Raw genomic sequence first — 17117 nt, 5'->3', positions numbered from 1 at the left:
TTCCTACCTTGGGGGCTCGGGCATGTTTCCCACATCGAGCATCTTTGACAAGGCTGATATCTAACAGCTCTGATTCCTGCACCTGATGAGAGAAAACAAATTGGTTTTAGTGTTCCAGATAAACAATTGTATCAGCTGCATTTGTGGGATCGGGAACATGCAGTCCTTGAAGTGTTGCTCAACTGCAATCATTAGACCAACTAATGATAAGGGCTGCTAAGAGTTGCAATCCAGCAACATTTGGAAGTACTACACATACACACACACACATACACACACACACTTCCTTGCTTAGAACAAAGACAAGGAACTTTGTTTCAATAAGAATTATGATTGCTTAGGATCTGCAAGGTTCCTCACTGGCAGTTCATTTCAGACCTTTCAATGACAAGGATACAGGCATCAAAAGGCAATAATATACAAATTTAATAGGCCAAGAGCACAAACACAAAAATTACAAAAACAAACAAACTAGTGAAGATCAAAACTGTACAACAATAAACATATTGCTGTTATAACTTATTACTTAGTGCTAAGTAAAATCCCAAAAACATACACACAACTTACATTGTTTATTGAATATGTGTATGTATGGATGTGTGTGTGTGTGTGTATATATGCATGTCTGTATATGTGTCCGTCTATCTATCTATCTATCTATCTATCTATCTATCTACATATATATATATATATATATATACACACACACACACACACACACACACACACAGATGTTCTTAATATTGACATCCATGATATTGTTGAGACAGACTTCCTTATTAAGAATATGATTACTTGCAAATACATTTCACTCCACTTGTTAGAAGTGGTAGACCAGAGTAATAGAAAACATAGAGCCCGACTGTAATAGAACCCATCAAATGCCACTTCTTTAAATTGTGAGACTGAATATTCTCTGGAGCTGAGCTCTCCCTGTGGTGTTATAACCGTATTGAAGATGTAAATTATCTGTATATCAAATTAGTTTTAAACACAACCCTCAAACATGGCATATCAATTGTGTTTTAAAAATGTAACAGTTTTCAGTTAGGGAAAAGTACATGCTCATTTGGGGCATCTTATGCAACTACATGAATTTATCATTAGTTCAGTAATTCTCCAAAGATCAGGGATGTTTAAACCTAATGTGTTGCGGTATACTGTAACAATCCAGCACTGGCAATGTTTATGAAATTGAGCATCTCTTTATGCTAATACAGATAATTAGTACAGCTTATTTGCTCTAAATCCAAATCAGATACACTAGAGAAACACAGTAGTTAGTGCCAAAAGCCATTAAACCTGCTTGTCTGAAGCTCATAAAGTGGTGTGATAACTAGCTGAGCTAAACAATGTGCATCAAGTGCTACTACTTCACTGCGGCCGTCTGCTATTTCTTTTTTCTGTGAACCATTGCCGATGGGGCTTCATAAGGCCTGTGTAGATTCTGTTAGAACTCTGAAGCTTAAGTTGGTTTACCAGCTCACAAAAGGCATGCTTGTATGATGATTTAGTCCTGGCATGAGCCACATCTTATAGCCAGAAAGCAGGCCAAGGTTCACATGACTGAATATTCTTCTATGTCAATATATATACTCCATGCAAATAAACGGCATGTCGGGAAAGGTTAGCACACGTTTTTATTTTAACAATCACCCACATGGGAAAAATAACAATGTGCCAATAATTTTGGGATTTTGTCCCCTCTCAGGCTGCCCATTCTAGATAATTTCCCAGATTAGTCACAATAAACTTGACCTTTGCACTTCATTTGAAGAAGGAGAGAGAATGAAGTCATGGGTCAAGGCTCAGTAGCAGAGCATCTGAAATATTCTAGGACCAATACCTAGAAGTTCAATTTAAGCATTTCAGATATGTGTAGAGATAGGGGATGTATTAAGAATACGTCCCATGACTTATTGTGTAAGACAGGGATGAGCAAAGTGCCACATTCAGGTCTCATGCAGCCCTTGGGACTCCTAAGTATGACCCTTGGGGTCCCTCCACCTATTCAAAAACCTGTCTAGTACCCAACCTAACCAAAAATAATAATTGGAGGAATTTTCAGGTAAATTGTGTTCGTCAATGTGCCAAAATTGCTTAAAACACTATTTTTCTGTCCCCTAACGTAATGTCCCTCAAGCTCCCCCAAACTAAAAAAAAAATGCAGAGAATGTAGTAAAAATGGCTAAAATTGTGTCCAGAAGCCACATCATGCCACTTTGGTTACACTAAAAGTCATTGATGTGCCTGTCAGTCAAGATCTGTGAGATGACACTGGTCCCACCCCTGGTGTTAGAATACACAATATGATCTGCCCCACTATAAAATAACCTCAAATGTCGAGTTTTAGTCTCTTGAATGCTCGTGCTGTGGCAGTCTGCAGAGAGTTTAAAGGGAAAAAATAATCATAGGGAGTCCAGGACCGCCATCCACCCCATTCTCCTCCTTGACCCCGCAAGCTAATCTTCCAGTTTTCAACAAAGCAAGTAAGCTATTTCCCTAGTTTTGTCGCACACACAAAAAGTGAAGAAAAATAGGAAGCATTTGTTGCTTCAGACAGGAATCACATTCTGAAGCAATCTCTGGAAATGCAAAAAAAAAAAAAGAAAGAAAGAAAGAAAGAAAGAAAGAAAGAAAGAAAGAAAGAAAGAAAGAAAGAGGAGTGCTCTGCTATCTAGAGTAAAAAAACACCTGTGGACCTCACAATTTTCATCTCTTCTCTAGAGAAAGAAAAGTGAAGGAACTAATAATAATAGACATGAGAAATCAGTCTCACTCATCAGACTGAAACTGTACGGACATAGTGGCATTACACAGGGTCAGATCTCTTATTCTTTTAGCTAGTTTTCTCTTAAAGTAAAGGTGGGGACTGAATATTTCCCCATACAAAAATATGCCCAATGTTGTCTTGTTTTAAAAGAACTAATGAAGCACATCAGTTTGGATGATATTTCCCCTGCCTTTCTAGTTTTCTGTCTGTATGATTGCTAGATAACATTGCTGATCTAAAAAACATGTGGCAAAATGCTCTACAAAAGTATTGAAATAAACAAAGCATAGATGAACTGACACAATTAAGTGAGCATGACAGCAAATCAAAACTATGTTATCCTTAGAAGCCAAAATAATAAACGGAAGCTATCATTCTTTGGACATATCATGAGAAAGGATAGTATGCTTAGTGAAATGGAAGGCAGTAGGAAGAGGGGGACTCCTTCCACACAGCTGTATAAAATCCACATTGAACTGGATTATGTAGCAGCGTGGAATCAGACAATCCAGTTCAAGGCAGATATTGTGGATTACCTGCCTTACTATTCTAAGTTCAATGGCTGTGTGGAAGGACCCAGACACTGCACTACAGGTGTAGGACTTTATCAAGAAAGCCATTGACCTTGGGCCCCTTCTACGCCACCATATACATTCCAGATTATTTGCTTCAACCTGATTATATGTCAGTGTGGGCTCATATAATCCAGTTCAAAGCAGATATTGTGGATAATCTGCTTTGATAATATAGATTATATGACAGTGTAAAAGGGGCCCAAGTCTGCAAGACTTGAGCAGGGCGACTGGATGTCTTTCATTCACAGGGTCGCTGTCAAGGTACAGATACCACGAAGTCAGTCCCAGGTACAAAGTAACAATAGTTTAATAAAGATACAGCTCAAAAGAATCAAAAATGCTAAACAGCAGCAAAAATAGTGTACAAAAACAGACACAGACCAACCGGTCAAAAGGAGGTAAAACAGTGTCCCAAAGTCCTAAAAAATCCCAACCCAGTAACCAAAATACCCGGCAGAAGAGAAACACTTGCTATCGTTTCAGCGAACACGTTCCAAGATGAAGTAAAGCTGTAGTCAAGTCGGTCCAGGGGTCTTCCACAACAAACAGGAAACAGCAGCAGTGTCAAACGTCCAATCCAAAGTCAGGGCACAAGAACGAACACGATGTCCAGAAGCGATCCGAGGTCCAAACCAAGAACAGTAGCACATCCCAAAGAATCCACCAAGTTCAGGAATCACAGGGCTCACAGGAATCACGACCCAGCATAATATGCAACCCAGCATACACTTTGCCAGTTGCAAGGTACCTATTGCAACCAACCCTCGTTTTATTACAAAACTTCCTCTGAGTTGCAATCAGCCAACGCCCCACCCTCAGCTTCTCCTGCATTCTCCTCCAAACTAGAATCAAACAACACCCCACGCTCAGCTGCCAGTTGTGCTGCCCGAGCTGCTCTTTGCCTTGCCTGCCAAGCGGCCCTTCTCTTGCTTCTACATACATCCTCCCAAACAGCAGACAAATAATCTTCCCTCCAAGTTTCATTCAGAACAGATCTTCTGAATGTGCCACTACTTGTAGGCTCCTCACCCACTTCTGCTACTTTTGTCCAATCCATCTCATCCACAACCTCATCAGTGTCACTCCCAGTACTTCTCATAGAAACTGCTTCATTGTCAAACCCATCATCCCCATCAAACCCTTCAAAAGACTCTTAATCAGTGGGTTCAGTAAGTATTTGCCGAATCCTCTTCTGCTGTTGCTCTTCTATAGGATCTTGTTCCCGAGTAGACCTTTCTGCCTGCCTACTTTCCAACTCCCTGTTGTTACTACTACTCAGAGACTCATCCACAACAGTCACTATGTATTGAATTCAACCTAACAGCAATTAACATTAACAAAACAAACAGTCTCCAAAGACCCATCTTTGATATGTAATGGTAATGCAACACATCTGAAGGGCAATGGGGTAGGAAGCGCTGCTACCGGCCGGCCCTCTTTGGGCTGAAGAACATTAAACGTCTTTTGAAAACAAATAGTATAGCATAGTCACACAAACAGATTTAAGCAAAAATACAGAGAACCCAGCAATATTTAAACTCATTTAATCTGAAATTTCATTCACCTGGTTGAAACTCTTCTTTTTATGATGTCCTTTGAAAAATCTGTGGTTATTTTGCTTGAGGGAACATTCAAGCTCTTTTCAAAATATATTGAAAGCACAGAACTAGAAAATTACCATGGCATTCAATTCATTCTTTAAAGCTGGCATATTTTACAGCAAAGACTGTTGGAAAATTAACAGAGCATAGAAGTGTTTCATACAGAGTTCAACACCTTTTAATTTCAATGACATTCTGATGCAAGCCCCATTAGAAGTCAACCGAGGTTTTGTAGTGTGAGCACCCCTGTCTGTTCTCCCAATTATTTCAATATCAACACACCTATAAAGACAGCCATTTTTTTCTTATGATGCCCTTTCCAACAGAACACAAAGACAGGGTCTTTCTCCTCCAACTACCAGACATGGGTGACTTTTAAAAAGTCCTATTAAAACATTTCTGCATTCTCAGCTGAACCACCATGGCCATATTTCAATCACATCTTTTGGTTTTCACAGATATGAATGAACAACACAAAGACCAGACCAGGCATCATCATCATCATCATCATCATCATCATCATCATCATCATCATCATCATCATCATCATCATCATCATGTTAGACCCTGCTTTCTCTCTCCCTCTCTCCCAAAAGGAACTCAAAGCAGCTTAACAAAAAAACATAACCACACAATTTAAAATAAACAAATATGCAAACATTAAAACAGAATTAAACATGAACAGTATTTTAAAAATTCACAGTTAAAAACCATCAAAACGTATTTAAAGCATATTCAAAGTTAAAAGCCACAGCACTCCCTGAATTGATCTTAAAAATCTTCTTTGAAAACCTTTCTGAATAAAAAGGTTTTAGCCTGCCGCAGGAAGGACAGCAGGGAGGGGGCCATTCTGGCTTCCCTGGGAAGAAGGGAGTTCCAGAGTTGAGAGGCAGCCACTGAGACGGAAGGCCCGCTCTCTTGTTCCCACCAACCGAATTTGAGATGGAGGTGGGACTGAGAGAAGGGCCTCTCCTGAAGATATCAGGGCCCGAGCAAGTTTGCACAAGGGAATGTGGTCAGTCAAATAGCCTGGACCTGAACTGTCAAGGGCTTTAAAGGTCATAACCAGAATTTTGAATTCTGCCCAGAAACAGACTGGTAGCCAGTGGAGCTACCAAGAGGGGGGTTGTCCACTCCCTGTAGCCAGGCCCAGTTAGCAACCAGAGTGCAGCTCTGGAACAGCTGAAGTTTCCGAACACTCTTCAGAGACAGCCCCACATACAGTGCATCACAGTAATCCAGATGGGATGTAACTAAGGCATGTACCACCATGGCAAGATCTGGCTTCTCAAGGAACAGGCACAGTTGGCACACAAATTTTACGAGGGTTATCCACAAAGTAAATTACGTTTTGGAATTAAAAATGAACAAAGTATAGGAGAAAACATTTACCATATGCAGTTGAAAGCCACACCCAAATACCACATCTCACGTAGTCGCCATTCAAATCTAGGCACTTACCATAGCGATGAATGAGCTTTGCAAATGCTTCCCCACTAAATTCTGCCGCTTGCATCCTCAACCACTTGTTCCCAACAATGGGGCGCGTGGCTGGCAATGCAGCATTTTGGCGACGCTGCACAGCTGTGGGAAGGGCTGACCGGCTGGTTGAGGATGCAAGCGGCAGAATTTAGTGAGGAAAGATTTGCAAAGCTCATTAATCGCTATGGTAAGTGCCTAGATTTGAATGGTGACTACGTGAGATGTGGTATTTGAATGTGGCTCTCAACTGCATATGGTAAATGTTTTCTCCTATACTTGGTTCATTTTTAATTCCAAAATGTAATCTACTTTGTGGATAGCCCTCGTAATTGTGCAAAGGACCTCCTGGCCACTGCCAATACCTGGGCCTCCAGGCTCAGAAGGTAGATCCAAACTATGGACCTGTGTCTTCCAAGAGAGTTTGGCCCCATCTAGCACAAACTGGATCCCTATTCCCTGATCTACCTTCTAACTGACCAGGAGTACCTCTGTCTTGTCTGGATTAAGTTTCAATTTTTTGCTCTCATCCAATCCATTACAGATGATAGACACTCACATCTAACAATTATACATCAAACACTTTATGCAACAAATAGTTCTACATCGAACACTGATTATAAATTTATGCAAGGCCCTATTCAATTAAATTGCAGTACTACTATGAATTCTACCTTCTTAAACATTTAAAAATGATTAAAGAAGAAATGTGGGAAGGAGAACAAGTAAGGAGCTTTCTTAAACTACCAAAACACACATTTACTTCTTCTAAATTGTGGTAGAACCACTGTGTATTATCTTCCTATATGGCTGTTTGCTGATGAAGAAAGTGGGATGAGAAAGATGAGAAAAGCATCAAAATCAATACTGCCAACAGCTATCCATGCTCCAACCACGCCAAGCCTAAATTAGCAAGGTATAAATATTTACAACATAACAGCAATAAATAAAATAGCAGGAGTGAAGAAGCAGTTTATTCTAAACTCAGTATCTGCCACCTACACTTGCCCACATACTTATAGATGCAACAGAATCTCCCTCTTCTTTTTTGCTTTCTACTTCTCATCCTTTATTTTCTTCATTTTTCTCCATATGTTTTTCTTCACTTCTTTCCTGTTCTTTGAGGCACCTTTTGAGCTAGTTTTTGAGAAAAGATAGGTGGCTGGGTATTGTTGTGTGTGCATTTTAGGTCCCTTCCACACAGACATAGAACCCAGAATATCAAGGCAGAAAATCCCACAATATATGCTTTGAACTGGGTTATCTGAATCCACACTGCCATATATTTCAGTTCAAAGCAGAAAATGTGGAATTTTATTCAGCTGTGTGGAAGGGGCCTTTACATACAGCATGTTAGCTGTTATGATTGAGCCTCGTGGCTCTGTTACTGACAGGCGTGGGCGTAAGACTCCTCGAGAGTCAGATACTCTCGAGGAGCGAGAGAGAAAAAGACTGCGAGACATATTTGCAGCACCATCTGACGAAGAGTCTTTCGAAGGGTTTACGGAAAGAATGGAGGAGGGGCTGGTTAGCTCAGAGGAGGATGAGATGGATTGGACTCGGGTAAGGGAGGAATTGGGTGCCACTGGCCATGATGGGACAGAAGATGAATGGGGACCTTCAGGATTAGACCCATGGCTTAGCTGGAGGGATGGGACGGGATCCACAGCTGGAGATGCTGTTGGGCGTAGTCAGAGGTGTTCCAGCTCTGACGAGGAAAGTGATGAGGAAACGCCCGGGTTAAGGAGGACAGCTGACAGTGATGAGGATTTGTAACTGGCATAAAATGGGGCTTGGGAGCAATTGCAAATTGCGTCGGGCAAGGTAATCTGGGCAAACGCTTGGGATTCGTGTGTGTGTGTGGGACGCTTCCCTGAAGACTTGTGTGCTTTCCTGTGCTGAGACGTAAGTTGATTGGAATCCAGGGTCAGACGGCGGGAGGGATTGTGTGGGCATTTGTTTGTGCAAACCTGTGCTTACTCTTATTAGCTTGACCTTCCGTCGTCTTCTTGACGGACGCCATCTCCTGCTTTGAGAACTCGGACTGAACTGACCACGGCTTGTCTTCCCCCCTTCTTGGACTTGGAAAAACTACAAACGTCTGCTTCTGGCTTTGATCTACGGAACGGAACTGGTCTACTCTACTGCTAAAATCCCTGGCTGAATTGTTCGTGTTGGAATCCTGTCTGCTGTGTGTGTGTGTGGGAGCGACGCAAGTTACTCTAAACACAGTGTTGGCAGCAGAGAGGAATCTGCTGCCAATTAGTTGCATTCTTTGTATCTTTTGTTCCTTGGCTTTCGTTTTGTTTATACCCAGGCTGAAGAAAGCAGTTTGTTTTTACCCGGATTAAACTCCGGTTTAATCCGGTTTATCTTTTGAACATTTACTTTTGCCCCTTTTTGCTCCTAAAGGCAAAAATTGCCTGGCCCTTGTGTTTTACGGGCATTTTTGAGTTCTGTAAACTAATAAACTCTGTTACTTTGAATCTTGTGGCGTTCTGTCCTTGACAGATTGCCCGACGCCCATAAAAGGTTTATTGCAGCAATAAACCCGTCAGGAAGACGATGGATGAGTTAAGGGCCAAATTAGACCAATTGCAAACGGCTGTGACCGTTAGCCAAACAGCTCATGCCGTGAAAGGACATATTTTGACTCCTGAACGCTTTGACGGAACCAGGTGCAAGTTGCCAACCTTTTTGGCACAAGTGGAGCTTTATTTTTCTCAGCTCAGTGCTCATGCTTTTCCTACAGACACTAGCAAGGTGGCCTTTATTTTGAGTTTGTTGACCGGTCCCGCAGGACAATGGGCCACTAATTTAATTTTGGGAAATGACCCAGTCAAGGACAATTTGAATAATTTCAAAAAGTTGTTAACTGATACTTTTGGGGATCCTCTCCGCACGGAGAACGCTGGGTGGGCTCTGTATCGGTTGAAACAGGGAAAGGGGACTGTTTTGGATTACTTAAATAAGTTTAACCTGTATCGCCACCAGCTGGATTGGGGGGAAAATGCATTCATGCTTTTATTTACTGCCGGGTTAAGTGATATGCTCCAGGATGAATTAGCACGCTTGGAGCCGGCTGAAAGCTGGGACGCCTTAGTAGCTAAGGTGCTGCGTTTAGACTCAAGGTTCGAGGCTCGTAAACATTCAAAAGCAATGTGTGCGCCACCCATGCATGTAACCAGGGCACCTGTGGTGATGGGGGAAGAGCCCATGGAGCTTGGGGTCTTTAAAAAGCTGTCTACAGAGGAAAAGAGCCGTAGGAGGCAGCTGGGCTTGTGTTTGTACTGTGGGAATGCTGGGCATTTTGCCAAAAATTGTAATGTGAAACCTTCCCAGCTTTCGGGAAAAGGCCAGCCCTAGTGCGACGTGAGTCCAACGCACTAGGGCTCCTCAAGCAGTCAACTGAGGGGAGGAAGCATGTTTTCGTACCCATTACATTATCTGTTGGGGGAAGGGAACTTGTTTCTACTTTGGCACTGCTGGACTCAGGAGCCACGGTCTCCTATGTAGATATTGAGTTTGCTAAGAAGCATGGCATTCCTAAAGTGCGCAAGGCATGCGACGTGTGGGTGGAAGGAGCAGATGGGAGACTGCTGGAGACTGGGGTGGTTAACCAGGAAACCTCAGCAGTAACGTGGGAGGTGCAGGGAGTAACGGGAACGTTTGTGTGGGATATTACGAGCTTGCCTAGATATGATGTGATCCTGGGGATGGATTGGCTAGCTGTAGTAAACCCACAAGTAGATTGGGCAACACGTAAAGTGATCTTAAAGAGGCAGGATTGTTGCACTTTAAATGTCACTCATTCTGATATGGAGGGAGTGCCTGCTGAGTATGGGGAGTTCTCTGATGTATTTTGTAAAAGAGAAGCGGACAAATTACCACCGCACAGGCCATATGATTGCGCCATCAAGTTGGCAGAAGGTGCGAAGCTGCCAGCAGGGAGGCTGTATGCCTTGACTGTACCGGAAAGGCAAGCTTTGCGGGAGTTTCTAGATGAAAATTTAGCCAAGGGGTTTATTCGCCCCTCTAGTTCTCCAACTGCGGCACCAGTATTCTTTGTAGCCAAAAAGACTGGGGAACTTAGGCTGGTCTGCGACTATCGGATCCTAAACAAATACACCATTCGGGATAGGTACCCGCTCCCTTTAATCTCGGAACTGTTATCAAGGGTGCAAGGGGCTAAGGTCTTTACCAAGCTTGACCTGCGGGGGGCCTATAACTTAATCCGTATACGGGAAGGGGATGAATGGAAGACGGCATTTAACACGTGTTTCGGATGCCACGAGTTCCGAGTCATGCCTTTTGGGCTTTGTAATGCTCCTGCGGTCTTCCAGAGGTTCATGAACGATGTGTTCAGGGACCTAATTGACCAATTTTTAGTGATTTATTTGGATGATATCTTGATTTTTTCTAAGGACGAGAAAGAACATCGTCAACATGTCAAGCAGGTTCTGCACCGACTGCGGGCTAATGGGCTTTTCGCCAAGGCTTCCAAGTGCGTCTTTCATGTGCCTGAAGTGGAGTTCCTAGGTCATGTAGTGTCAGGTAGGGAACTTAAAATGGACCCACATAAGGTTGACGCCGTCAACTCATGGCAGGAGCTGAGGACTAAGAAGGATGTACAAAGGTTCTTAGGTTTCGCTAATTACTACCGGGAGTTTATTCCGAATTTTGCAAAGCTCACGGTACCTTTGACGCAGCTTCTGCGCAAGAAACAGCCATTTGTGTGGGGGCGGGAAGCTCACGAGGCGTTTCTACAACTTAAGTCTAGTTTTCAATCGGACAACATACTAACCCATCCTGATGTTGACAAACCATTCGTGGTAGAAGCGGACGCTTCTAGCTACGCGTTGGGGGCTGTATTGTCTCAGAAGGATTCCTCAGGGACCTTGCGTCCCTGTGGATTTTACTCGCGGCAACTAACACCCTTCGAGCAGAACTATACCATATGGGAGAAGGAGTTGTTGGCGATTAAGGTGGCGTTTGAGGTGTGGCGGCACTGGCTTGAAGGGGCACGGCACCAGATCGTGGTCAGGTCTGATCATAAGAACTTAGAGCACTTGCAAACAGCAAAGAAGTTAAACCAGCGTCAAATCCGCTGGGCTTTGTTTTTCTCCAGGTTTAACTTCAAGGTGCAGTTCGTGGAGGGGAAGGCAAACTTGCGGGCCGATGCTTTATCCCGCAAGCCAGAATTTAAGACCAATGAGCAGGTTGTATGTCAGACCATCTTGCCTACTGCCTCGCTGTGTGTTGTAGATAATGAGCTCGGGTTACATGACCAGATCCTTGAGGCTCAGAAAGATGATGTGTGGACACAGGAGCAACTGATGCTGCTCTCAGCAGGTAACCGTACCATACTGCCGCATCTCCAAGATCAAGACGGGGTATTGGTGCGTAGGGGGCAGGTTTACGTACCAGTGGGGGCCCTCAGGTTGGAGGTGATTAGAGCCCACCATGACGAACCCATGGCTGGGCACTTTGGCAGGTTCAAGACCGTACAGCTTATCACCAGGAGCTACTGGTGGCCAAAGATGCGGCAAGACATTCTGCGCTTTTGTGACAGCTGCGCCGTTTGCCAGCAGAGTAAGACGCCTGTTGGGCGCCCTAGAGGGTTGTTGTCGTCTCTACCTGTTCCGGAGAGGCCATGGCAAATCATTTCCATGGATTTCATTTCAGATTTGCCTAAGTCTGGGGGTTATACTTGTATTTGGGTGGTGGTGGATTTATTTAGTAAACTGGCTCATTTTATTCCTTGTTCAACCATTCCGGCGGCCCCTACGTTGGCCTTACTATTTACTAAGCACATCTATCGTTTGCACGGAGCACCCGAGGTGATTATTTCAGATAGGGCTCCGCAATTTGTGTCACGCTTTTGGAAACACTTCCATGAGTGCTTGGGGACTAAGTTAAACGTGTCGTCCGCCTTCCATCCGCAAACGGATGGACAGTCGGAACGGGTTAATGGGCTCTTAGAGCAGTATTTGCGTTGTTTTTGTTTAGATCAACCCACGGCTTGGGTGAAGTGGCTACCGGTGGCGGAGTTTGCTTACAACAATGCGGTGCACACGTCTAGTCAGCATACGCCGTTTGAGCTTACTTATGGCTTTCACCCACGGGGTGGTGTGGCGCCGTCGACCAATGTGGTCTCTTCGGACCCTGTGTACCGCTCTACGGAAATGGCTGCATTGCATGATGTTGCCCGTCGCTTACTGTTGGAAGCTAAGGCAACGCAGAAGACTCAGGCTGACCGCCACAGGCAGGCAGGGGAGGAGTTGGAAGAAGGGGATTTGGTGTGGTTATCTTCCAAACATATTAAACAGGCTGGGGGAAAGTTTGCGCCTCGGTATTTGGGTCCCTTTCCTATCGTTAAAAAGATTTCTTCTGTTGCGTTTCGTTTACGTTTACCGTCTAGTTTAAAGGTCCATCCAGTCTTTCATCGTTCGCTGTTGAAACTTGATACCTCTAGTCGTCGTGGTGCTATAGCGGAGGGTATCACTGCCACTTCTCCGCCATCGGAGGAGGAGGCCTTTGTGAGAGGGGATAGTGTTATGATTGAGCCTCGTGGCTCTGTTACTGACAGGCGTGGGCGTAAGACTCCTCGAGAGTCAGATACTCTCGAGGAGCGAGAGAGAAAAAGACTGCGAGACATATTTGCAGCACCATCTGACGAAGAGTCTTTCGAAGGGTTTACGGAAAGAATGGAGGAGGGGCTGGTTAGCTCAGAGGAGGATGAGATGGATTGGACTCGGGTAAGGGAGGAATTGGGTGCCACTGGCCATGATGGGACAGAAGATGAATGGGGACCTTCAGGATTAGACCCATGGCTTAGCTGGAGGGATGGGACGGGATCCACAGCTGGAGATGCTGTTGGGCGTAGTCAGAGGTGTTCCAGCTCTGACGAGGAAAGTGATGAGGAAACGCCCGGGTTAAGGAGGACAGCTGACAGTGATGAGGATTTGTAACTGGCATAAAATGGGGCTTGGGAGCAATTGCAAATTGCGTCGGGCAAGGTAATCTGGGCAAACGCTTGGGATTCGTGTGTGTGTGTGGGACGCTTCCCTGAAGACTTGTGTGCTTTCCTGTGCTGAGACGTAAGTTGATTGGAATCCAGGGTCAGACGGCGGGAGGGATTGTGTGGGCATTTGTTTGTGCAAACCTGTGCTTACTCTTATTAGCTTGACCTTCCGTCGTCTTCTTGACGGACGCCATCTCCTGCTTTGAGAACTCGGACTGAACTGACCACGGCTTGTCTTCCCCCCTTCTTGGACTTGGAAAAACTACAAACGTCTGCTTCTGGCTTTGATCTACGGAACGGAACTGGTCTACTCTACTGCTAAAATCCCTGGCTGAATTGTTCGTGTTGGAATCCTGTCTGCTGTGTGTGTGTGTGGGAGCGACGCAAGTTACTCTAAACACAGTGTTGGCAGCAGAGAGGAATCTGCTGCCAATTAGTTGCATTCTTTGTATCTTTTGTTCCTTGGCTTTCGTTTTGTTTATACCCAGGCTGAAGAAAGCAGTTTGTTTTTACCCGGATTAAACTCCGGTTTAATCCGGTTTATCTTTTGAACATTTACTTTTGCCCCTTTTTGCTCCTAAAGGCAAAAATTGCCTGGCCCTTGTGTTTTACGGGCATTTTTGAGTTCTGTAAACTAATAAACTCTGTTACTTTGAATCTTGTGGCGTTCTGTCCTTGACATTAGCAGAGGCCTCCTCCATTCTACAGATCTGAATTAGTTTTAGCTACAAAACCACTATTTAAAAAGCTGCCTTTCTTTTGTTTTGACAGGCTGTGGAGGTAAGAAGTTTGATTAATGCTAAAAGAGGAAAAGCAGTTATTATAACCTTCCAGAAAGGCCCGAATTTCTAGCCAAATGAACACAAAGGAAGGACTTCCAGTTACAAGAGTCTCGGGCAACAGGGCTGGAAGAGATCTTTGCCCTACAACCTTGGAGAACAAGATGGCACAATTATCTGAGTCAATTTAGCATCCTATGTTCAAAAGTAGAGCTTGGAAAAGTTACTTTTTTAGACAATATAGCTTTTTTTTAAAATAACCAGTCAGCATGCCCCCTGGATATTATGAGTAAGGGATTCTGAGAAAGACCATCCAAAGAAATAAGTTCCCCAAGGTCTGGTCAATAATAATTTATGTTACATTTGAACTAGCCTACTCATTCTAGGGACTAGAGCAGGAACAGACAATTGGGAAGTGTAATGTTTGGAACGCACTGATACTTTACCCACGCTACCTGAGAGGGCTCTAACCCCCTCCCCAAAACCCTCCAAAAAGGGCTTTAAAAAGAAAATAACTTACCCAGCTACCAATTTTTGTCCAGTTCAACTGGGACAGATTATTCCTATTCAATGACACCCAAATATATAGGTAAAGGTAAATGTTTTCCTCTGACATTAAGTCTAGTCGTGTCTGACTCTGGGGGTTGGTGCTCATCTCAATTTCTAAGCCGAAGAGCAGCGTTATCCGTAGACACCCCCAAGGTCCTGTGGCCAGCATGACTGCATGGAGCGCCGTTACCTTCCCAATGGAGCACTACCTATTGATCTACTCACATCTGCATTTTTTCAAACTGCTAGGTTGGCAGAAGCTGGAGCTAAGAGGGGGCAATCACTTCACTCCACTCCCCGGATTCGGACCTGCAAGTTCAGCAGCTCAGTGCTTTAACACACTGCGCCACCACATGCTCCTTATATACATACTCTGCTAATATCACTGGCACCACAAAAATTTGCACAGTACTAACAGTAGTGACGCCAAACCTCTGCAGCTTTCCCCCTTTAAAAAAGGCATATAGCCCTCTTCAACTTATTTACTGGGAAATTGGCACTTTCTAAAGGCATTTTTAAAAAACTTCCATTACCTTTCACAAAGAAGAGGGGTTTACTACATAGCAAAATTCAAGAAGGACATTCACAAAATCAAGATCACCCCTTCTTCCATGAATAATAGCATCATTGTTGCCTTTGTGTTTGTTTCTAATGCCCTTTATTACCTATTTCCACTCTCTGCCCTCCCAGTAATCTAGTTTGAGACCATTCCAATTGGGTCATGTCCCAAGGTCAGCTGATAAATGGACATCATGAGACTTTACTTTCTCTTTCTTTGTCTATCTATGTATAAACAAAGTCCCCTAATTATCATATCTGTGCCTGCAAACTCAACTAACTGACAAACGGAACAGTATCATTATTACCTCAATGATGATGAACAGCAGCAGGGGAAGTCAGGGTACACATCCTACAGTAACACAATATTCCGTGGGCATATGAATGACAGCAGTTTGTTTCATAAGTACTCAAATTAACATCTTATGCAATATGAACACACCAGAACCGCTTCATTGTGCCCTGCTGCCCTAGGCAGCCCCAAGCAGCTAAATGTTTTGTTTTGATCTAAGTAATGTTATACCAGTTCAAGTGGGACAGAGTCAATTTTATTGCCCTTGGTTCTTGATTGGCATGCTAATCCTGACTACTTAAATATTTCTTTATATACAGATATTAATTTGAAAGTCCATCTTTTATTTGCCTGGGAAGAGCTACTTCAGTGAAACCGGAGTTCCATAACAGGAAACTCTACCTCAAAAAATAGCAGCAACAGAGGTGACTAAAGTTGCATTTGATGAAATCCTGTAACTGCACAGCAAGAGAATGCCATTGGATGAAATTAGTTATAACTATAAAAATGAAGGGGGAAAGAAAGGTATATGACCTCTGTCCAATTTTTGTTGCACCTGCTGTTAATTAAACATAAAATCATGTGTTTTCAAAGACATTGTAAAACAAGTGAATAGCCATTCGAAGAACTTTTCTATCTCCTCCATCAGTTATCTCTGTCTTCTTCTCCACAGAGTTCAGGAGGACCTTCTTGTCTAGGGGTGCATCCAAGTAGTGCCTAAAACGTATACCCTCCTGCGTTTTTACATGGGGCGCCCAAACAACGCCTCACTAAAAATGCATTAATTTGGGACAAAGCAGGAAAATCCTGTTTTGTCCAGAATTAATTAAATACCCCATTAGACTCGGGCCTTTCTGAAAGGCCCGGGTCTAATGGGCTATGAGATCTGTCTGGACTGTCCCCTCGAAAGTTCTGGGACTTCCAAGAGGGCCATCTACACAGCCCTCTCACATTTTCCAGGCATAATCAGCCTAGACTACCTAAGAGGGCTCTAACCCCCCCTCCCCAAAACCCTCCAAAAAGGGCTTTAAAAAGAAAATAACTTACCCAGCCACCATTAATTTCCCGCTGGAGCTCTCCTGACATATAGAAAATCACTCCTGTCCCCCCCCCCTTTCCTGATGCATCATTTCTATGTGCCAGGAGAGCTCTGGCATTAATTTAATGGTTGCTGGGTATGTTATTTTCTTTTTAAGGCTTTTCTTGGGGGGGCAATTTTGTTTTTGGGTACCCTGCTGGAAAGTCCAGCTGGGCATCTGGACCCCCCCCCCTAAGGAAAGCGTGGAGATTGGGGGGAGGTGTGTGGACTTTCAGGTTAAAGCCCTGTGTGGAACTTCCCTAAGACTTAAATGAAACAAGAAGTAGTCATAAAGTTCTTTTTGTCCAGATTATTTTATTACAGCCATTCTAGATAGTTGGCATCAGTGAAGGACCTGAGACTGTCACATTGTGTGTAAGAAAACACTGTAGCATGCAGTTCAGTGTCT

General features: G+C 43.7%; 1 protein-coding gene across 2 annotated transcripts in view; it reads right to left on the bottom strand.

Moving 5' to 3' along the window:
* Positions 1 to 17117, bottom strand: part of plcb1 (phospholipase C beta 1) — a 650154-nt gene that overhangs the window by 439193 nt on the left and 193844 nt on the right. For both annotated transcript variants that reach the window (XM_062969114.1, XM_062969113.1), the window contains exon 3: positions 8 to 82. In XM_062969114.1, coding sequence (XP_062825184.1) covers positions 8 to 82 — 75 coding nt within the window. The remainder of the gene's footprint in view (positions 1 to 7; positions 83 to 17117) is intronic.

The sequence above is a fragment of the Anolis carolinensis genome, chromosome 1, assembly GCF_035594765.1.
Source record: "Anolis carolinensis isolate JA03-04 chromosome 1, rAnoCar3.1.pri, whole genome shotgun sequence".
NCBI lineage: Eukaryota > Metazoa > Chordata > Lepidosauria > Squamata > Dactyloidae > Anolis > Anolis carolinensis.
This window is presented reverse-complemented; position numbering and strand designations above follow the sequence as displayed.